The 23,549-nt window shown below is 40.3% G+C and overlaps 1 protein-coding gene across 8 annotated transcripts in view; it reads left to right on the forward strand.

Annotated features, from left to right (window-relative positions):
• tmem63c (transmembrane protein 63C) overlaps positions 1-23,549 on the forward strand; it is a 101,404-nt gene that overhangs the window by 60,831 nt on the left and 17,024 nt on the right. For all 8 annotated transcript variants that reach the window (XM_008120355.3, XM_008120479.3, XM_008120406.3 and 5 more), the window contains 14 exons: positions 134-213; positions 838-925; positions 2,149-2,186; positions 5,356-5,498; positions 7,943-7,994; positions 9,024-9,132; positions 9,803-9,876; positions 11,712-11,792; positions 13,295-13,415; positions 16,723-16,856; positions 17,661-17,783; positions 20,879-21,032; positions 21,607-21,713; positions 23,110-23,196. In XM_008120355.3, the coding sequence (XP_008118562.1) occupies positions 134-213; positions 838-925; positions 2,149-2,186; positions 5,356-5,498; positions 7,943-7,994; positions 9,024-9,132; positions 9,803-9,876; positions 11,712-11,792; positions 13,295-13,415; positions 16,723-16,856; positions 17,661-17,783; positions 20,879-21,032; positions 21,607-21,713; positions 23,110-23,196 (1,391 nt within the window). The remainder of the gene's footprint in view (positions 1-133; positions 214-837; positions 926-2,148; positions 2,187-5,355; positions 5,499-7,942; positions 7,995-9,023; positions 9,133-9,802; positions 9,877-11,711; positions 11,793-13,294; positions 13,416-16,722; positions 16,857-17,660; positions 17,784-20,878; positions 21,033-21,606; positions 21,714-23,109; positions 23,197-23,549) is intronic.

Consider the following 23,549-nt stretch of genomic DNA (forward strand, 5'->3'; position numbering starts at 1 on the left):
GTTAAGAAGAGGAGATTGCTTCTGCTAAGATGTCAAGCCAAAGATAGGAGAGAAGGGATTTAAATTGGAGCGTTTCTATAAATACTAGGAATAGGATCCACAAAACACCTGTTTACACTTATTCCCATTGCAGATCCTTCTCTTGATATTCTCCTGCCTTCGTAAAGCAGCTTGGGACTATGGGCGCCTGGCCTTGCTGATGGACAATGACAGGTAAGATCTAAGATTTCCATGAGGAATGGGGAAAGTAGAGGGTCAAGAGAACAGCAGTCTGGTTTTTTGTGCACAAGAGCCGAACAATGCTACCGTGTTTCCCCGAAAATAAGACAGTGTCTTATATTAATTTTTGCTCCCAAAGATGCTCTAGGTCTTATTTTCAAGGGATGTCTTATTTTTCCATGCAGAAGAATTCACATTTACTGTTGAACAAAAAATGAACATTTATTATATACTGTACAGTAGTTGTCATCACAAACCAGCATAACCAGGCAAACTGTGAATCCTATCAAGATTTTTTTATTACTACCAATATTTCCATGTACAACACTTTATGGTACGTACATTTACCGATCCTGCATGTTCTGTTGTTCTGTTTGACAGGCATGCTTCCAAACAAAAACTTCATTGGCCTGGGAATTGGGGTAAATTCAAGAAGAGTCAGACAATTCATGTTGATCAAACCAGAATAATGATTTTGCTTCTTCTTTCCTCCCCTCCTTTTCTTTCGCATTTAAACCTGATCTATACTTTTCATCTTTCGTCTCTGTCTTCCTTCTATCCCTTTTCTCTGTCAACTTTCTTGTATATTTTCTTCTCTTGCTTCTAATATATGGGAAGTCTGACATCACTCTTCTATGGAGAACAAAGTGAAAAGGAAAAATCCCCATCAGAGCACAGCCCGCAGGATGCTGAAAACAAAGATGTGGTAAGTTTTAAATGGGGAAAATAAAAAAGGGAATTATTTTTTCCTGAACACCCACTTCTTTATTACATTTGTTTTGCAGCTATATGCTTAATAATCGGTAACTATAAACAATACTAGCAGGAAATAGAATTAAAGCTATATTCAGTGTACTTATTACTTTTCCTGATTGTCGTCACTGTTTCTAGTTTGCATGCTGCCATTTTCTGAAAACATTAAGTTAAGACCTTTCAGGTCTTATGTGCAGTTAATGAGAACATAGATTTACAAGAACTATCACATTATGTCAGCCAAGACTCTGTCCCTCTGTCCAAGATTCTGCTTGTTTTTAACAGCGACTAGCCCTAGATTTATCTTCAGAAATACCTGAAATGTGTCAGTTAATGCTTTGCTTCCAGCAATCAGTGTTAGACTTACCAGGCCTTTTAAGGCCTCACTAACTGATTCTGGATAATTAGTTCTGTATTACTGTCACAACTCCTACTGTGCTTGCATGTTCTAAGGCAGAAGTGGACAACTATGGGAGGCTTGTTGTCATATTAGCTGCCTAAGAGACTTTGGAGGATGCCATCCCTTTATAATACTTCCCCTGCAAAAAAAAAAAATCCCCTGTGACCCCTAAAGCCCTCTGGGGATGTGTAGTACATTTTTGTCATATTTTACAATGCTCCAGCCACTTTAGAGCCAGGAATTGCATTTTTAAAACTATGAAGTAACCAGAATTCATTTCCTGTTTATTTCCTGTTTATTTATTAAATGGCCCAGGGAACACAAAAATGGCAAAGGTGGGCCCACACCTCCTAGCAGGTCTTGAGTACATCAATAGGTACCACTCCGGCAGGAAGGTAACTGCGCTCCATGCGGTCATGCCGGCCACATAACCTTGGAGGTATCTATGGACAACGCCGCTCTTGGGCTTAGAAACGGAGATGAACACCAACCCCCAGAGTCAGATACGAGTAGACTTGATGTCAGGGGAAAACCTTTACCCTTTACCTAAGGGTCCTAACTCCAATTTCAGAAGCGGTGCCCCAGACAGTGTTTAGGGACACACTCATTTTGTTCCTGTCATTTCCAGTTTACCAGTGCTCACATTCCTATATCATGTTGGCTCTCGGTTGTAGTTGCAGATTCGATCATAATGTAGAAGTGGATTTCCCTAGATAGATGTTTTCTTTACCTCAATGATTTTAACCAGCTATTTGTTTTTTCCAACCAACTTCTAGGGTTTCTGCTCCTGGCTGGTTTCAATCTACCAGATGAAGTGAGTACACACACTACATTGGATATTATGTTTTTCATGCATATCGTAGCATTTTATGCAGTGGGCACCTTGAGTAAGATTTCTTTCTTTGATTTGCTTCCTGCCTTTCTGTCAGAATGGAAACCCAAGGCAAGTACAAACAGAAACAAAAAAAAACATTGTGATATTGAAACACAATGAATCGAGTTAAAACTATAAAAAATACAATTGAACTAAAACAATATTGAAAGCAAATCAGTTAAAATATTGATAATGGAAAAATGGAGCACCCATCCCTTAAAAGCTTTGTTCTTAACCAGCATTCAGTTTCTGAAAAACTCTCTGGAAATCAACAGGTCTTTGAAGGATACTAGAATGATGATTCTTTGTGTCGAAGTGGCCAATTTGTGTCCCTCCAGTTGTTTTTGGATTGTAACTGCCATCAGTCCAAATCAACATAACCAGTAATGAAGAGTTTGCACAGCCACAGATTGTCAATCACTGTATGTCCTTATCTAAGAATAAGACTTTTAAATATAAATATATATATTTGAAACATAAAAAAATAATTACAGTATGTAACATTTTGATATTTGTCAAAAGATAATGCATTTCTCCCCATCCTTCCACCCTGGACCTCATCAGCCTTAAACATATCCTCAAACCTTACTCCAGAAATTTGATAGATCTTCAAGGAAAGATTTACAATGGCATGGGAAGAGCTACAAGGAAGAGGAGGATAGGGACAAGCCCTCTTATGTGGTCCGTTTCTCTGGTGTCGGATTTCCTCCCCAATTCTCTATCCTTGTGAGAAACCCAGAACATGTCAACAGAAATCATATACTATGACCTGAATATATGCTTAAAAGCCCGTAATGCCTTTAAAAGCCATTCTGATTGTTAAAATACCATGTTTCCCCGAAAATAAGACAGTGTCTTAAATTAATTTTTGCTCCCAAAGATGTGCTAGGTCTTATTTTCAGGGGATGTCTTATTTTTCTATGAAGAAGAATTCACATTTACTGTTGAACAAAAAATGAACATTTATTATATACTGTACAGTAGTTGTCATCACAAACCAACATAACCAGACAAACTGTGAATCCTGTCAAGAATTTCTTGTTACTACCATTATTTCCATGTACAACTGGTATGTACATTTACCAATCCTGCATGCTCTGGTGTTCTGTTTGTCAGGCGCTGGGCATGCTTCCAAAGAAAAACTTTGCTAGGTCTTACATTCGGAGGAGGCCTTATATTTAGCAATTCAGCAAAACTTCTAATAGGTCTTTTTTTTCAGGGATGTCTTATTTTCGGGGAAACAGGGTAAGAGAGATAATGGAAGATTCAATAAACCTCCTTCCACTCAGACGCATCTAAATGAATTCATGCTCCTCATCCAAGAGAAATCATTCCTTCCCACTCATTTAGCCTGATAGTTGAGTCTTTGAAGGCTAAAGAGCAAAGAGGTGAATGCTTGCCAGAGGAGGCTATGGCTTAGACAGATTTTTTTTTTTAACAAAATACTTGAACAAATCATTTTGAAACAAATTAGCATGATCTCTACCTTTGGGACAAATACTCAAATTAAAGTGGAGCAGTTCTTTGCATGGGGCAATTCACATCTCAAAAGAACATTAAAATGTGTATTTTAGCATAAAGTAGATTTAGAAATGTGTATTTTTAGGAAAATAGTCTAGAAATGCATATTCTGTGAGAATCTATGCTCAAGGCTTATATTAAAATATATAATTTCAGTGTAGATTTTTCTTCAGATAATTTTAAAAAGAATAATTCACTAATTAACACTTAAATGAGACATAATGTACTTATGAACGAACAGATGCATAACTGATTCAAATTAGAACAGACTGATCTGCTCATCCTTAATACCACCTGAAGAAGCGGATGATGGAGAAAGGAGGAGGGAATAAGTATAATTTTAAGTATTTGTCTTGATGCTCTGATGTAGCCTTCTCTTATGAGTTGTGACCATAGTGGCTGAGGGATGCTGGGGATTGTAGTCCAGCATTTCTAGACAGTATCAAATTGGAGAAGACCACTTTAATCTGATATTGGAACTTCTTAAACTATAGGCTTCATCTGTCAGACAGGAGTCTTCAACTCACATGTGCCTGGTTTTTTCTTTATTGATATGCTAAAATCTGTTTTAGGAGGAATTTATCTCATACAGGATTCCAAGATATTGGGTGGTTTTTCATTCAAAGTAGTTCAAGAAGGCAACAACTTTAATTCCAGACATCTCAAATATGCTCAGATACTTCTGTTGGGATTCTTTCTTTGTTATATACAACAGTATATAACTGGGGAGCCCCCGGTGGCACAACAGGTTAAACCACTGCTGAACTTGCTAACCAAAAGATTGGCAGCTCAAATCCAGGGAGCAGGGTGAGCTCCCGCTGTTAGCTCCCCAATAATATAACATCCTTCCAAATATGGGAGCCCAGTGCGTTAAAGCACTGAGCTGGAGACCGAAAGGTCCCAGGTTCAAACCCCGGGAGCAGCGTGAGCGGCCGCTGTTAGCTCCAGCTCCTGCCAACCTAGCAGTTCGAAAACATGTAAATGTGAGCAGATCAATACATACCGCTCCAGTAGGACGGTAATGGCGCTCCATGCAGTCATGCCGGGCACATGACCTTGAAGATGTCTATGGACAATGCAGACTCTTCCGCTTAGAAATGGAAATGAGCACCAACCCCCAGAATCTGACATGACTAGACTTAATGTCAGGGGAAATCTTTTACCTTTACTATACAACAGTCCATTGTTGTCCACTGAGGTTTGGTTCCAGGACGCTCAGTGAATGCTAAAATCAATGGATGTCTTTTGTCCCGTTGTATATTAAAGTGTAATACATTGATGTCCTTTATATAAAATGGCAAAATCAAGAATTTAGAATTTAAAGTATTTTTTTTTCAGGTCCATGGATGATTGAAGCTGCAAAAACGGCAAATTGATTTTATGTATTTTATACTTTTACCTATATGAGTCCACTAGAAGTGGATATAAAACTGCATAAAGCACAGAATAAATACAGTTACCCACTGCTGTGATAAAGGAATGTGATCTGCCTTTGTTTTGGTGCTTGTTTTCTTCTCAAGTAACATGACAAGGAAAAGAGGATAATGGTTTGTAATTCTAGTCTGACCTGCCTTACCTTATTTCTCAGGGATGAAGAAATTCAAAGCAAGTGTGGAATTGATGCCACCACCTACCTCTCCTTCCAACGTCACGTCCTGGTGTTGCTCACGATAATCTGTGTGCTCTCTGTAGCAGTCATCCTCCCAGTCAACTTCTCTGGTGACCTCCTGGGTATGTTAGCATTCTCAATCTACTGGGGAGCTCTGCAGCTAGGCACAGAGGCTGGACTCAGGTGTAGCTCTTGGCACATGCTGGTGCTCTCTGTCCATTTAAGGCAGGGGTCCCCAAACTTTTTAAACAGGGGGCCAGTTCACGATCCTTCAGACCATTGGAGGGCCAGACTATAGTTGGCCACCAAGCAATAATAATAATAAAGAGGGTTGGAAGAGACCCTTTGGGCCATTGAGTCCAACCCCCTTCTGCCTTTGTGCACCAAAAGCACAAACAAAGCACTCCTGACAGATGGCCTCCCCGCCTCAATGTTAACAACAACAACAACAACAACAACAACAACAACAAAGAGGTTTGGAAGAGACCCTTGGGCCATTTAGTCCAACCCTCCTCTGCCTTTGTGCATCAAAAGCACAAGCAAAGCACCCCTGACAGATGGCCTCCCAGCCTCAATGTTAATAATAATAATAATAATAATAATAATAATAATAATAATAATAATAATAATAATAATAATAATAATAATAAAAATAATAATAGAAGAGAAGAACCCTTGGGTCATTTAGCCCAACCCCCTTCTGCCTTTGTGCTGTGGGGGCCAGATAAATGGCTTCGATGGGCCGCATGTGGCCCCCGGGCCTTAGTTTGGGGACCCCTGATTTAAGGGTTGGGAGATTCCCAAGGACTGCCCCTCTAAGAGATGCTTGGGCAGTCTCCAAGTTACAGACAAGGTAGGGTTTGTTCTTAAGTTGAATGTGTACGTAAGTCACAACAGGTACTTTGTAAAGTGCATCACCAACCTCTGTGTGTGTATTCATTTTAGATAGCACTGAGGTTAACACCCCTGTGGAGTTTGTTTTGCTGTCTGTGCCCCTGTTCAGAGGATTTCACCTCATTTTCTGTCCCTCTGATAATTGGATTTTGAAAAATGTGGTTTGTTGTGGAAACAAGGATTGGTGAGAAAGCTCAGTGAAGATACCTTTTCCCCATGAGAAATTTTCCAGGAGTTAATTTCCCTTTCTAGAGGTACATTTCTCTCATTTCCTGTTGTGTAACCCCCCCCCCCCCCATTGTTAACTATGAGTCAGATATAAACCAGATGTCTGTAACTCAGAAACTGCCTATACTGGAATAAATAGAATTAAGAAGCCAATAGAGCAGTGGTTCCCAATCTTTTTTTGACCAGGAACCACTCTCCAACAGTAGTACCAAAAGGGTTAAGAATCAGTTTTTGGTCAACTTTAGATTCGGTTTGGGGTGCTGATTCAGAAAATTGCATTGGGTAGACCACATCAGCTCTAGTTTCTGATACAGAACACATGCCATCCAGTAGTCGCCATCTTCTTGCCCACAAAAAACCATATTTAATAAACTAGAGGTGATGTTGTCTATCCAATGCAATTTTCTGAATTAGCACCCCAAATAACCCCAGGAACAGGCCTAAAAACAAAGACACCAAGGCTTCTAGACTTCCACATGGAAAGACTCCACTCAGGGGGAGGGAGGAGGAGGAGAAGCAGCAGTCAGGAGGCTTACCTATCTTTTGTGGGTAATCAGCCTCTCCCCTCTTGATATCGGCACTAGAAGGGCGGTTTCGCAGAAGTTTCTCTTGTTGCAATGGTGTAGTAATGGTGAGGCCACGGATCATATTTTAGTTCATGGGGAGCATTGTTGGTCCACAGGCCACAGATTGGGAACCATTGCAATAGAGAGAGACCAAGAAGTGTCAAGAGAGCCAAGGAGGACTGGGAAGTAAAAGTTTCCCATCTTCTTATGAACTAAACTGAATTTTGGAGTGTCAGAGGCTGTTCCTTCTCCCCAGTCATAATTCTCCCAATTTATCCCCTGAGGCCCTGCTTCAGCTGCTGCTTTTCTAGACTCTTGACAGCTAATATATTTTCAAGTTAAAAAAAAAACCAAAAATACAGCCAGTCATTTCTTCCTTTGTGTATTTTAACTAGACACTAGAAAAGAAGTTGAACTAATTACTAAAAATCTTTTGATTGAGATCCCTAGGGGGCAGATTTTCTTCTCCTCAAACTATCAGAGGGCCATTAGAACTGTTGAAAACACCCAAAAGTGAGGACAGGGGAGGGGGGGGGGAAGCAGAATTCCACTGTGGTTTTCAAAAGGCGATTAAAATACTGAAACAGCACATGGGAGCACATGTGGCCTATTTAAACAGTGGCTTGAAGCTCCTAGAAACTTCCAGAAAAGACAGTTCACTCTTTTTTCCCCAAATTATATCAGTCTGGGAAAGTTGTGGTACCAAGGACTACAAAAAAAGTCTTGAAGGCTGCTATTTAACTATGCATAACAATTGAGATATCATGAGTGCAAAGCCACTAGGAAAACACAGGATATTTTTTAAAAACAAAAATCCCTCTTTTTTTAAAGCTGAGGTCAGATAATAGTGACATCTCCCCTTTCTTTCTTCCCTTCAGGACATGAGCCTTCTAATTTTGGTCGAACCACAATTGTAAATGTACCCAAAGAGTAAGTGATTCTAATTCCTCCAAACTCTATTATTTAATTTTTGTAGTAATTGCTGTTGCATATACGTGCTGTATTTACACTTATAATCCTTTATCTGCCTGCCTGGAATCAGAACTACAGATAACTTTTTGCTGGGCATGGTGAATCCTGTATATGTGTAGAAGTGTACATTTTCCTCTGTGCACATTTGTGGTGTGTATCTGGTGTGAGTGCTCTTCAGAAGCAAGCCATACACAATTAATGGACTTTTGCCTTCTCAAATAAACAGTGAAGGCATGTCGGGGAAGAATATTAAATCAGTGGATGATTTCTTCAATGGAGGCATGATTTTTCGTGGAAATTTCTGTAATACGATGGCAAGAATTTTCATTTTTTTTCTCCCATTTGTTAAGTTGCTGGTCTTTATGCTCATATATATATATACTCATATATATCACACACATGTCATATATATTATATGAATATATCATATATATTCTCTATATACTCATATATATCACACATATGTCTACACTGCATGAATGTATCACAGGTCTTATGTCATTATATCACAGTGTAGAATAATAAAGATCCTGGGAACCATCAATGTCTGGTGCAAATGTCAGATTTAAGGTTTTATTTGGGTTCCTATTTTGCTTGTTTTGTTTCATAATATGGCAATGGAATAGAATTGAATCCAATGGTGGAAGAGGCCTCAAAGGCTATCCAGGAACACACAAAGCATCCCTGACAAATTGCTTAAAAACTCCCAGAGAAGGAAACTCCACCACACTCCCAGGCAAAATAATGTGACCATAGATTAAGTTTGGATCTTTCTGGCCTAGCCTCCCCATCCATGGCACTAATGTCATGATATGAGGGATATGTGCTGTTGCCTGGTTTGCTGATGGACATATGAATCTGCAGACTAAAATGAGGATCAGACCAAATATCTTAGAAAATAGATGTCATTTTGTTCCATTGTTTATAGCCTAGATACTCAATTTTTTTCCTGTTAGATAAATGCCTTTCCTTTTTTCTGTCTTTCAGGGATCGTCTCCTGTGGCTGCACAGTATCTTTGCTCTCCTGTATTTCATCATCACTGTCCTCTGCATGGCTCATCACTCCATCCAGCTTGATTACAAAGAGCATGAGAAGGTAAGAAATGCAGCAACCCACTTCTTGAAGTTTCCTGTTCTTTCCTCCAAAAAATATCTGTAAGTGAGATGCCATCTCTTTTGCCCCCTTGCCCTGGTATCCAATGCTGTTGAATATTTGAACTGCTTTAATCCTGTGGTTAGAATGTCAACTTTTTCTTTGGAAGAAGAAGCAGTTGACATATCAACCAAGTCATATACTAACAGCTTTAGCTGGCAAATTTCAATCCTAGAATCATGGAGTTGGAAGCAGACTTGTAGGCCATCTAATCCAACCTCCTACTTCATCCAGGAAATCCAACATAATAGCATTCTCAACAAAGGACTGTTTTGCTGATGATTGAAGACACTCAATGAGCAACAGCCCACTGAATAGTCAAATAATAACTTTCAATGTGCAACTGATCTTTCCATTTAGCTTTCATGCTAAATTTTCTCTCCTACAACCTAACAGCTTTATGGGGCAGTAGAACACCGCTTTTTGCCTCCTTCTCCTTTCTGCTTCCCTGAAGAGTGCTGAAAAACTTTTGCCTTGCCAACGTCAGTCTTCTCTTCATAAGTCTAAACATAGCCAATATTTCAGAACTGTTTATAGAATTCTATACATCTTGATTATGTGAAAAAGTTAATTGCTACTCAGTTTTAGAGTCTCTCTCTTCCTTCCATTTCAGGTGGCCCGAACACTGATGGTTACCAAGATTCCCAAAGAAATCACTGATCCTTCCCTTGTCATCAAACACTTCCAGTAAGTAAAACAGTGGCTTCTTTACCTTTTAATATATCCCTCCATTTTGATTTCATTTTACAAGGCTAACTAATTATAGTCACTGGAAGGTGCCAGTTTCAGGCTTTAAGAAACGTGTACAAAAAGTTCAGTGAGCATTTTATGCAGGAGGAAATAGATATTATACTACCTAAAGCCTGACTTTTTTGTTGAGCATTCATCTCTCCAATCTATTAGATAATACTAACCACTTTGACTTCCATTTAATTTTTTTACCTAAAAAGTAACATCTTCAAAGTCCTCTCTCGACCTGTGGTGACCCCATTAATTTTATAGCGTTTTCTCAGGCAACAAATATTCAAGAGGCAGCTTGCCATTGCTTTCCTTGGGATATAGCCTATAGCACCTGGTATTCACTGGCAGTCATACATCCCTTAAAGTTAATCTCTGTTAATATAAAAGTGGTCTGGCTATTCTCTATTCTGTTTTCTATCTACCAAGAATATTTTTCTCCTAAGGATGGAAACATAACATAGAAATAACTGGAACTTCTAATTTCAAAAATGGAGGATCAGCCATTGTCTGCTTGTCAATCCAATCCTAGGTACCATAGTACTTGTAACCTACTCCTCCATTCGATTTCCCATTGTAACATCAGCATTAGCTTCCTTTTTCCATGCTTCCCTTTTTGCTTTGCCTACTGTGTAGCCTGATGAAGAACTCTAAAACAACATGCATCCTTTTGTGAGCTTTGAGTTCCCCGTATAAGGATATTATGGAGCCCCCGATGGTGCAGCGAGTTAAAACGCTGAACTGCTGAATGTGCTGACCGAAAGGTTGGTGGTTGGTGGTTCAAATCCAGGGAGCGGGGTGAGCTCCCACTGTTAGCCCCAGCTTCTGCCAACCTAGCAGTTCGAAAACATGCAAATGTGAATATAGGTACCACTCTAGCGGCAAGGTAACAGCCTTCCATGCAGTCACACCGGCCAGATGACCTTGGAGGTGACTCTTTGGTTATTATTACAAAATCTAGCAATTATTATTGTTGTTGTTCTGTCTTTTATGGTACCATCCCATTACTTTAGGGTGCTAGGTAGGATATCTGTTCCTTCTTGTGTGTGTGCGAAAAAGACCTTGGAGTCCTCGTGGACAACAAGTTAAACATGAGCCAACAATGTGATGCGGCAGCTAAAAAAGCCAATGGGATTCTGGCCTGCATCAATAGGGGAATAGCGTCTAGATCCAGGGAAGTTATGCTCCCCCTCTATTCTGCCTTGGTCAGACCACACCTGGAATACTGTGTCCAATTTTGGGCACCACAGTTGAAGGGAGATGTTGACAAGCTGGAAAGCGTCCAGAGGAGGGCGACTAAAATGATTAAGGGTCTGGAGAACAAGCCCTATGAGGAGCGGCTTAAAGAGCTGGGCATGTTTAGCCTGCAGAAGAGAAGGCTGAGAGGAGACATGATAGCCATGTACAAATATGTGAAGGGAAGTCATAGGGAAGAGGGAGCAAGCTTGTTTTCTGCTGCCCTGCAGACTAGGACACGGAACAATGGCTTCAAACTACAGGAAAGGAGGTTCCACCTGAACATCAGGAAGAACTTCCTCACTGTGAGAGCTGTTCGACAGTGGAACTCTCTCCCCGGGGCCGTGGTGGAGGCTCCTTCCTTGGAGGCTTTTAAGCAGAGGCTGGATGGCCATCTGTCGGGGGTGCTTTGAATGCGATTTCCTGCTTCTTAGCAGGGGGTTGGACTAGATGGCCCATGTGGTCTCTTCCAACTCTACTATTCTATGATTCTATGATTCTTGCTCATAAGTATATTCTTTTTATTATTTCGCTGTCTTTCCTCACAGTGAGGCTTATCCAAGTTGCACTGTAACTTCTGTCCAGTTTTGCTTCGATGTTCACAAACTGATGAAGCTGGATTCAAAGAGGTTGGTGTTCTGTTTTATTTGTCTAAGAGCTGATTTGTCCTGAGTTCTTTGGAATATTTTGTGCAATTATCCTGAGTTTCCTACATACTAGAGTGGTATTATAGTCTCTGCACAAAATGTTCATCCCAAGTAATGAAAAGTACCATTAACAGCTTTCTCCAATCTAGTACCTTTATAGTGTGTATAAAACCACAACCAGCATAGCTGGACCAGGTATGGAAAGCTGGACAAGGATATCAGCATCTGGCCATTATGCATTTATTATGTTTATTAATGTAATAAATATGACAGTGAGAAGTTTGTTGCCTGACCTTTGCTGACACCAAAAAAAAAGTATGTTGACTCTTCTTCACGTGATTCTTTATTCTTTCATTGAAATGCAAATAGTGTCATATAGTGAAATGCAAATAGCTTCCAGATGCTTGCCACAGGTGCAGGCGAAACGTCAGGAGAGAATGCTACTGTAACATGACAATACAGCCTGAGAAACTCACAGCAATCCAGTGTTATATAGTGCTGGAACTAGAAAGAAAGAAATCTGTGGAGTTTTTTTTTTCCAGTTCATATGTTTTAATTTCTGTGTTCAATAAAAAACCCTCTCAAATTCTGTATTGTACTATGTGGGACTGGTTCTTAACATCCATAAATGGGGCTCCTTTCATTAACAGAAGAATTTTGGAATCTATATTTTAGTAGTAGCTTGATGCGCACACACACACACACACAATTGTTATTGTGCACCTTCAAATAATTACAACTTATGGTGAACCTATGATGTTGAGAGAGTGGGACTTACTCAAGGTCACCCAGTGGGTTTCCCTGGCCAAACTATCTGACATTACTTTTTAGCAAAATGATAACATCTTCTAAGATCTTATGAGAGATGAGATTTTCTAAACCAGTGTTTCCCAAACTCTGGACTTCCAGGTTTTTTTTACTTCCGCCCCCAGAATCCCTGATCATTGGCCAAGGTAGTTGAGGCTTTTGAAAGTTGAAGTCCAGAACACCAGGACGGCTATATGGGAATCACTATTCTGTTGGGAAAGACTCTTAAATGTGAGGGGAGATACATGAATAATGGAGTCTCAAGTTCAGTTGACTTTGGGCTCTTCCGGACAGGCCTTATATCCCAGGATCTGATCCCAGGTTTTCTGCTTTAAACTGGATTATATGAGTCTGCACTGCCATATAATTTGGGTAAACAGAAAACTTGGGATCAGATCCTGGGATATAGGGCCTATCTGGAAGGGCCTTACATTCTGAACTCCTTTGTGGTACTGTTCACTGATGATGTAACAGTCATGTACATCATACTAACATGTGCTAGAAACTTGTTTTTCTAAAAACATGAACGGTAAGGTTCTATACATTTTGTATACTACATAAGACTCAATTCCCATACGTAAGCCATATGATTGCTATTGAATATGTGTTGGGAACATCGTACTCTGGATGTAAATTGATGTTCTCATTAACTTTCCTCTCTAATCTGTTTCTGGCAGGCGCAAAGCAATGAAGGGAAGGCTTTACTTCACCACCAAGGCTCAAAAGGAGGGGAAAATCATGATTAGGATCCACCCCTGTTCCCGCGTCTTCTGTTGCCGTTTTTGTCGCTTTGAAGAGGTATATGTGAAAGTCAGGGCACAGATATCCTGACTGTATATCAGTTTGGTTTCTGACTCAGCTCCCAGAATCACCTGACCAGCATGGCAAACTAAACATGCTGGATGCGGGTTTCTGTTAATTTTAAGTCAAAAAACTAACATGTCCAAGCTCCAGAGCTAGGGTATGGCATTTTTGGTTGCTTGTTTTCCACTGATTTGCTCATGTGCTAGCTGTCAAGCTGATCTAGAGGCAGTCTCCTTCAAGGAAGTGAGCTGTCACCCACTGACAAGAAACAGAAGGAGCCAATGTTGACAGATAAAGTAACTTTCCTAATCCTGTCCTGTTACCCTTCCTGACTGTGTTCATAACACAACTAAAATTTGAACTTTCAGTACATACATTTAATCACTACATTAATGTCCTTAGCCCCATGAATTGGATCCAAACTTGATTAAGCCATAGTTCAAGAAGATAATATTATTGACATCCCATTATATTATATATTTTTATCCAGTTAAGTATGGTCTCTTTGTTTTCAGGAAAGGGGAAGTGAGAATAAGAAGGAATCATTTCTCAAGCATATAATAAACACGAAGGAATTAGCACTTTGGGCCTTACCAAGCCCTCAGTCAAATTTCCAAAAGACTTGTGAAGGGATCTTACATGTACATTGGCTCCATCTTTTTCTAATAATTGAATACATTTTATTAGTTTAATAAAGGAAAAATTGTGATATAGTTACAAAGACAGCACACAATATACAGAGACAGAACAAACACAGTAGACAATACAGTCCCTCTTCCTCACCCATATACTAATCTGTTACTGTATTTATATGGTCTACAATGAAGAGAAATTATTGTTGTTATTAATAATAATAATAATAATAATAATAATAATAATAATAATAATAATAATAATAATAACAACACAGCTTGGCTGTGGCGCAGGCTGGAAAGCAAGCCAGCTGCAACAAATCACTCTGACCAAGAGGTCATGAGTTCGAGGCCAGCCCATGCCTGCATCTTGTCTCTGTCTCTGTTCTATGTTATGGCATTGAATGTTTGCCTTTATGTGTGCAATGTGAGTCCCCTTCAGGGTGAGAAGGGCGGAATATAAATGCTGTAAATAAATAAATAAATAAATATTGCTTGTTCACCTCTCCTCAGGATTCAAGGTGGGTAACAACATTGCTAAAACACACATTCACCTAAAAACATTCTTTAAAATACACATATTAAAACATATTCCTTCAAAATACATATCAAAATACACAAAACAGAGATTAAACATAAGATACAAGTTTAAAATTCATCATGCCAAAATAACCTGACCATATTTAGATAACTACATATCTTGACTTTGATGGAGGGGGTGTCATTTGTTGCTCTACCTCAAGCACCAAGATATCTTCAGCTGGCTGGAACATGGGTAAAGTTCCACTCTGTCCCAACAACGCATTTCGTAACATTTGGAGGGAATAACTTGATACTCGGAGCATAGAAGAGAGACCAATTGTTGTTAATTGCCATCAGGTCAACTTCAACTTATGATGACCCTTTGAATGAAGGTCGGCAGCCAGGCTTCTAACGGGAGCTGGCTATAGGGAACACACAACGCCCCCATTAAAGCAGCTCCATGGGCTGCCGATAAGCTGCAGGGCCCAATTCAAGATGCAGGTATTGACCTATAAAGCCCTTTATGGCTCGGGCCCTGCCTATCTCCGTGATCACATCTCCCCCTATTAACCCATGTGGGCCTTGAGATCGGCCAGGGAGGCCCTCCTTTTGCTCCCACCACCGTCTCAAGCGCGATTGGTGGGGACGCGGGAGCGGGCCCTTCTGGGTAGTGGCCCCCGGCTCTGGAATGCCCTCTCTAAAGAGATCAGGTTGGCCCCCACGTTGTCCACTTTTTGAAAGGAATTAAAAACCTGGTGATTTCAACAGGTCTTTGAGTCAGATTGGCCTCATTAGCCAAATCAGAGCCCATTTTGGTACACTGCCCACCTCTTGGCCCTAAGATATGTGCATCAGCCCTCTATCCCTAATATGGACCATGTCAATCTGCCCTGACTAGTGATTCCTTCCCCTTTGAGCAAAGGTTCTGATTGTGATTGTTTATTTTATTTATTGTTATTTTAACTGAATTGTTTTGTCTTGTTTTAACAATGTGTTTTTACTGTATCAAGTTATTGTATGTTGTTTTGCACTCGTTGGAAACTGCCCTGAGTCCCTTCAGGGAGATAGAGCGGTATACAAATAAAAGCTTATTATAAAGTTTTATTATACAGTAGAGTCTCACTTATCCAACATAAACAGGCCGGCAGAACGTTGGATAAGCGAATATGTTGGATAATAAGGAGGGATTAAGGAAAAGCCTATTAAACATCAAATTAGGTTATGATTTTACAAATTAAGCGCCAAAAACATCATGTTATACAACAGGTTTGACAGAAAAAGTAGTTCAATATGTAGTAATGCTATGTAGCAATTACTGTATTTACGAATTTAGCACCAAAATATCATGATATATTGAAAACATTGACTACAAAAATGCATTGGATAATCCAGAACGTTGGATAAGCGAGTGTTGGATAAGTGAGACTCTACTGTAATGAGAGATTTCTAAAACACCCTGTCAGCAGCCCTTGCTTGGTCCTAGAAACCCAGGATTGTGGCTTCTTTGATTGAGTCTATCCACCTATGTCTATTCATCTGTAAAGATACAGCGAACCCACTGTATTGCCCAACTCTCTACCCTCTTTCAGAAAATGTGCTTCAGCAGATGCCATCTTGAGGTTTGTTTGGATAATGCACTTTGGCAGTTTGCAGCTGTTACCCTCCCTAAGTCTCCTTGATATAGTTACTGCTGTTCCTTTGTTGTTGTGGTGTCTGCCTGAAAGGGCTGGAATGACGCAGTTGATCTAACTCACTTCCACACACACCTTCCTGTGACAGCTAACTCAGTCCATCGGCAACTCCAGACTTAGAATTTGACAGATTGATGAACGTTTATTTGATAGCAGGATTGCTGTATAGTCTTGCTTTCAACTTTTACTTGATCTTGTTAGAAGAAATTTAATCAGTTTATTTTCTTGGTGGAAATGCCGAGCCAAGGCCAGCACGTATCACTTCACAATGTTTCCCAAAGAACTGTGAAATGTTTGGAGTTCAGAGAAGCAACCAGTCAGTACAGTCCTTGTGAGCCTACGTGCAGATACTAACTTTGTCCAGTGTTTACTCTTGCTGGCATTTCAACATAAATGAATAAAACAAGTGTATTTCTTTTCTTTCTTGGGTTCGCCCACCCCTATGCTTTCTGCTAGGTGGATGCTGAACAATATTATGGAGAGCTGGAAGAGAAACTGACAGATGAGTTTAATGCTGAACGTAGCCGGATTGCGCTCAAGCGCCTTGATATGGCATTTGTCACATTCCAGGATGAAAGGATGACAGCCACGTGAGTGTCCTCTACTGCTAATCATTCCTATAAGATTGTATTGAGAAAATGGTGTCAACACAGAGAGAGAGAGCCATTTTAGCCTAGCATGCCATTGTGAACAAGTCCAAAGCCAGTGGTATGTGGATGTAAAGCAATAAAGTTGGTGCCACATCTTGTGATCCCAAGAACATTGTACCCTCCCCAGCTCTTCCCCAATTTATAATTGGAAGCACTTTATGACAGCTCTTTACCAAACTAATGTGCTGAATACCTATCATCCTCACCAAGCAAGTCATTTGGCGATGCTGGTTGAAAATGATGAAATTTGTAATCCAGTATATTTGGAAGGAGACAAGGAAGAATGCTTTATATGTTTTCATTTTGTTTTAAATCTGATTCCATGTTTAGATAGGCCTGTAAAGGTTGATAAAATGTATCTCTTAGTTGGGGAAAGAGGGAAGGAGCAGGTCCTTTTCTCTGAGATATTAGATGCAAAGCCAAATACATTTCTTCTTGGGAAAGCTTGAGCAAGTGTGTTTGGTTCACACTGAAGGTCTAATTTTTTGTGCTTAGGACTAACTTTGTGTTGTATTTGGGGGTAGAATTCCCTTATTGGGACTGTCTATGACCAGGATGGCAGGCGTGCTTTGCTGCTTTAAAAAAATGGTATCAGAATAATCTACGTTATCATTTAAGATGCCTCATGCATGTTCTGAGTGCAGGCAGATTACTGCGGAGACAACCCTTTCTTTAAAAGTTTATAACATGGCATGAAAACTAACCCATCTAGAGCCAACTGCAGCTTCCTTTTCTCTCTCCCAGGATTTTGAAGGATTACAACCAGCCCTACTGCTACAGAAATCCACAGCAATCATCTGTTACCACTGTAGTGAAGTCCCACAGCTGGGGAGTTAGCTATGCTCCATCACCCAATGACATCATCTGGTAAATTCTCATGATTATGCTAGCTTGTCAAAAATTCAGTTCCGATTTTCCACATTGGGATATTTCACAATATGATTTTGCCCTAACAAGGACACAATTTTATGCAGTGACAACTGGTGAAAGAAATTAAAGGTATCTGGGGTACCAGTTTTAGATGGCTAGTGAGACTGCAGAGTGTATGATAATTCTGATGCTTTATGAAATCCCCCTGTCTCTGAGCTGCAAGTCCTGCTTAACAACTCCAGATTCTTATACTGCGCTTTCATTTTAGGAACTCATTCAGCATTAATTTTATTAATTCTGAAATGAAATGAAATTTTCTGTGCCAGTTAAAATTTTCTGTTAAAAACTTCTAGAACATTGTACATTGAGATAAATACAATCAGAATATAAAATGTAGTAAAATAAAATAACAGTTAGAATAAATGTGCAGTCATCAGAATTTATAAAACCATTGTCACATTGAGTTACATGAATCATAGAATCACAGAGTTGGAAGAGACCTCATGGGCCATCCAGTCCAACCCCCTGCCAAGAAGCAGGAAAATCACATTCAAAGCACCCCTGACAAATGGCCATCCTGCCTCTGCTTAAAAGCCTCCAAAGAAGGAGCCTCCACCACACAAAGGGGCAGAGAGTTCCACTGCTGAACAGCTCTCACAGTGAGGAAGTTGTTCCTAATGTTCAGGTAGAATCTCCTTTCCCATAGTTTAAGCCATTGTTCTGTGTCCTAGTCTCCAGGGCAGCAGAAAACAAGCTTGCTCCCTCCTCCCTATGACTTCCCCTCACATATTTGTACATGGCTATCATGTCTCCTCTCAGCTTTCTCTTCTGCAGGCTAAACATGCCCAGCTCTTTAAGCTGCTCCTCATTAGGCTTGTTCTCCAGACCCTTGATCATTTGAGTCGCCCTTCTCTGGACACATTCCAGCTTGTCAACATCTCCCTTTAATTGCGGTGCCCAGAACTGGACACAGTATTCCAGGTGTGGTCTGACCAAGGCGGAATAGAGGAATAGCATGACTTCTCTGGATCTAGACAATAGACTCCTATTTATGCAGGCCAAAATCCCATTGGCTTTTTTAGCCGCTACATCACATTGTTGACTCACTGGTTGTCCACGAGGACTCGGAGATCTTTTTCAAATGTACTGCTATTGAGCCAGGCATCCCCCATTCTGTATCTTTATTTATTTATTTATTTGTTTATTTATTTACAGTATTTATATTCTGCCCTTCTCACCCCGAAGGGGACTCAGGGCGGATCACATTGCACACATATAAGGCAAACATTCAATGCCTTAACATAGAACAGAGACAGAGACAAACGCAGGCTCCGAATTGGCCTCGAACTCATGACCTCTTGGTCTGAGTGATTTGTTGCAGCTGGCAGCTGGCTGCTCCCCAGCCTGCGCCACAGCCCGGCCCTAATAATGCATTGTTAGAATAGTGTTTTTTCTTCTTTGCATTTCATTTGTATTTAATAGTATTGAATACATGATATATTGAATTGTCAAGACAAATGATGTGGTGTTTACGTACTTGCTGCTGAAATTGAATCAAATTGGTATGGAAAAGACGAGGAAGTGTGGTACATGGACTACATGTGACACTCAAAGCTAATTTTGAGCCCCTTCACCCATCTAGGTTTTTGCTTTTGCTTTTATAGGTTTGTTGCACACCACAGAAATTTCCAGGTCTACTTCCAGGGTAGTATTTGAGGGAAAAGGGAAGTTCCTTCTGGTTGTGAAAAAAATACTACCCTGGACCTGAAATAGGCACAGTTCACTCTTTTTTGGCCTGAAACGACCAGGGTGTCCCTAGTGCTACTCAATCTGGTGGTCCATGGAACAGGCACCATCCTTGAGCTTTTGGCTGCTGGTCCAGAGCAAGTTTCCAGTGGGGGGTGGGGAGAATAGTTGTAGTCAATGAGTGCAAATAAGATGTTAGTTTCTGCCACATCAGGTCGATTAATAAGAAAGGTTTCTGAGAATGCAATTGGCCAATTTTGGCCCCATAAATTTTTGAGATGGAGTGGGGTGCTGAATATGAAAAAATGAATCCCTATAAGTTGCCCAGTTCTGGTACATGATCATTGCACAATCAGAGGATTTTCCTCAACTGAGACACTGTTATGAAAAAAGCCTTTTCTCAGTCAATATGTGCATTATTTCAAATGGTTGTGGGACTTTTATCATGGCCCACAGTTTGTCAGGCTCGGCTCAACGGTTGCTGTGGACAGGTCTCCAGCAGTGGAGAACTCTTCTTAGGGTTGCAGCAAGCTTGGAAAGGGTTCATCTGACCTCCTCCTCAAAGAAAGTAACACTGGCTTCTGGGATTATCTGTGAAGACTTGCTGAAATGAGCAGCAGCTGACCTCTCTTGGTAAAAAGGAGTCTGGAAGACTATAGCTCTTTGGTAGCAGTACCTTGGTACTCTTGTTCCGGTTCTCGTCTCTGCACCCTCTGGATTAGAATTCTGGACTCTGAATTTATTCCTGTAATCCTGTTCTGGACCCAGTTGTATCCTGAATCCATGACTTTGAATTCTTGACTGACTTCCTGGCTTGATTTATGGACTTGAATTTCAGTTTGTATCCTTGGGCCTGTTTTATGAACTCTAATAAATGAATTCCTCTAATCTGACAATTGGACTACAACCATAGCTACTGTTTATTCTTGCTCCTGACCTGTCCTTGTAGTATTCAGCTTGTCTGCATTAATTGGACTTTTGACCTTGGCTGCAATTAATTGGACTTTTGACCTTGGCTGCAATTAATTGGACTTTTGACCTTGGCTGAAATTCTGTTATTTTAGCCAGACCTTTGAAAGACTCAATGCTTTAGTTTTCTTTATAAGTAAATATGGTCTGGGTACACCTTGTATTTGTTTAATGAACTTCAGCCCTTGATACCAGGAGAGCCCTGTCACATGACAGACATAAGGGAGAGCATCATATTTCAATAGCAAGGCTTGGATATGCTTGTATGATCCTTTAATCAGTCCTTTAATTAAACACTGGGTATTATCCTGGGTTGGGTGAAGGACACGGTGGGCTTTTCTGCACACCTCATTATACACCTGCTTTCTTTCTTGCAGGGAGAATTTATCCGTCCATGGTGCTTCGTGGTGGGTGCGGTTTATCCTGCTCAACATCTGCCTCTTCATCCTCCTCTTCTTCCTCACCACACCTGCCATCATTGTCAACACCATAGACCTGTTCAACGTTACACGGCCTGTGGAGAGCCTCCAGGTGCCATTCTCACCATTATCTCATGGGATCTTACTTCAAGGACACTAAAGCCTTGGGAAAGTGGCATCCCATTCACTGCCACTCTGAGCTTCTTCATTCCATGCTTTAACTCCCTTCCTGCAAAGGGAAGCACACTAAGAATATAAGTATCTCCAGAATGGATCCTTACCCACTTTGGACTCAGGAGAAACAAGAGCTCTATATGCTCTATGTGATACTTAATATCTTCAATTATGATTTCAAATTATGTCCTGGTACTTGAATAGGCTGCTGTGCTGAAGGAAGCATGGTGCAGGTTGTTCTCTGACTAATAGATAGAAATAGGAAGATTTGGCAGAAACCACTCATCACAGATCTGTTCCTCTCATTCCTTTTTCCTTGAAGTGGCTTCTACAAAACTATGGTTATTCCCAATTATAGTATCAGCAAGAGATGGAGAAGTGGATCCTTGGGCATGTTCTTCCAGCCACCAAAAAGTGCATGCTTTTAATCCATTTAAAGATTAAAGAGAAAATAACATTTTCAGGGGGGAAACACTGAACTTACTCCTGGTCTCTCTCTCTCTCTCTTTTAGAACCCAGTTGTCACCCAGTTTCTCCCCACTCTACTGCTCTGGGGCTTTTCTGTGCTCCTTCCTTTCATAGTGTACTATTCAGCTTACCTTGAGTCACATTGGACAAGGTAAGCCCTGTGACCTTAGGCAGCAGTCCTCAAAATGGCATTGCATTATTCAGAGCTAGATATCTTCATGCATTTCTCTAGATATCTAAATCCTAGCGATGGCAGCTGAATTTTAAAAATTCTGATGAACATCTAGAGCAGGGTTTCTTAAGCTGTGGGTCCTAACACCCTTAGTTTAGTGTTGGGTTATAAAAAAAAACTGGCAACAGTAAAACAGCTTTGTGGCTGTTTTAGACATTTACATGAATCTGTTGTGCAGTGTTTAGAGTGGACTGTGCAGAAAATGCTTCAGCTGTGCTTCATAAAAAGGAAAATCAGCTTACTTAGGAAGCTTTGTGAATGCTGATGTATTATTAGTAAATGTTTGGTTTTATGCCTATATACATAAAAATGTCTTGGGCGAAAAGGGTTTAAGAAACCCTGATCTAGAGCATTGCTTTTTAAACTGTGGTTCCCATCCTCAAATGGGGTCCCCTTACCTCAATATTGGGGTCACAGAAGGTTTGGCAACAGCAAAGGGTTTCTGAATGCCAGCCATTTTCACAACTTTAATAGCAATGACATGCAGTGTTCACAGTGGAGTCTGGAAAAGATTCTTCAGCTGCACTCCACGAAAAGGAAAATCAGCCTTCAAAAAGCTGATTTATTATCAGTAAATGGTTGGTTTTTATACCTATTTTATTTGTACTTGCATACCTGGGGTCATGTAAACATTTCTTGGGGGGAAAGGAGTCACGAGTGGAAAAGAAGCCCTAGTCTAGAGAACCTGGGGTTCATCATGGTTATAAAGTAAAAGCTGTACCTAGAGAGAATGTGGGCCATTCATCTAGCCCTCAAGGTTGATATTCTTTTAAAATAGCAATAGGAAAACATATTAAGTGTCCTGCAGCAATCTTATGAACCCCAGGTGGGCTGTAGTCAATGAAGACTGGGAACTATAAATATGAGCATAGTTACACAGTGGCGGTGTTTAATATTCCAGTGGCCATCTCTGTGTCTGAACACCAGACTGGCCAACCAGTAGGAAAACATTTGCATTGAGGGCATTTGATTCCTCCTAACGCCATCATTTGAAATGTATCCCTTTCAGCATAACCCAGAGTAATACCCCAACAGGATTTTAGACTTGGTTGGAATTATCTCATAGACTGTCATGGCTACTCCTTTGAACAATCCATGCAAATGTATTTGGTTTCCATGTTGTATTTCAATATGCTTGTCAATAAATCTGGGAATGAGTTGTAGTTGATGCTGTTTGTATATTCCTGACATTTCATTGCAGAATTCCAGCCTAGTTTCCCCTGGTTTTGTTTTTCCCTCCCTCCTTTTCCTTCTCTTTTTCTCTCCCTGCCCTCCAATCTCTCTCTTGGATAAATATGGTTTTTTTTTCTTTTAGGTCAAATAAAAATCAGATCACAATGCACAAGTGCTATTTCTTCCTGGTATTTATGGTTATCATCTTGCCCTCGCTTGGACTGACAAGGTACAATAACAACTTGCACAAAGCATACACCTTTAGCTCCGCTTTCTGCTACTTTGTGATCCCTTGGAAGACTAGCAGTGGGATGGTGTACATACCATCAATTACTATAATAAGATGGACAGAAACAAAACCATACCAAAGAATTATAGGGAGTGAAATCTTTCTGGAAAATTGTCACTTAGTGAGAATTTTACATGTTACTGGTAGTCCATGATACTGGACTTAAGATTTGGTCATACTTTTAAAGTAGAGCTATTTAAGTCAATATGATTTCCGCTAAACATCAGTTTCAGTGTCTGTCCTAAAACATGAGTACATTTGACTAGTCCATCTATGATGTATAAAATACCTTT

This window comes from Anolis carolinensis, chromosome 1, assembly GCF_035594765.1.
Source record: "Anolis carolinensis isolate JA03-04 chromosome 1, rAnoCar3.1.pri, whole genome shotgun sequence".
NCBI classification, from domain to species: Eukaryota; Metazoa; Chordata; class Lepidosauria; order Squamata; family Dactyloidae; genus Anolis; species Anolis carolinensis.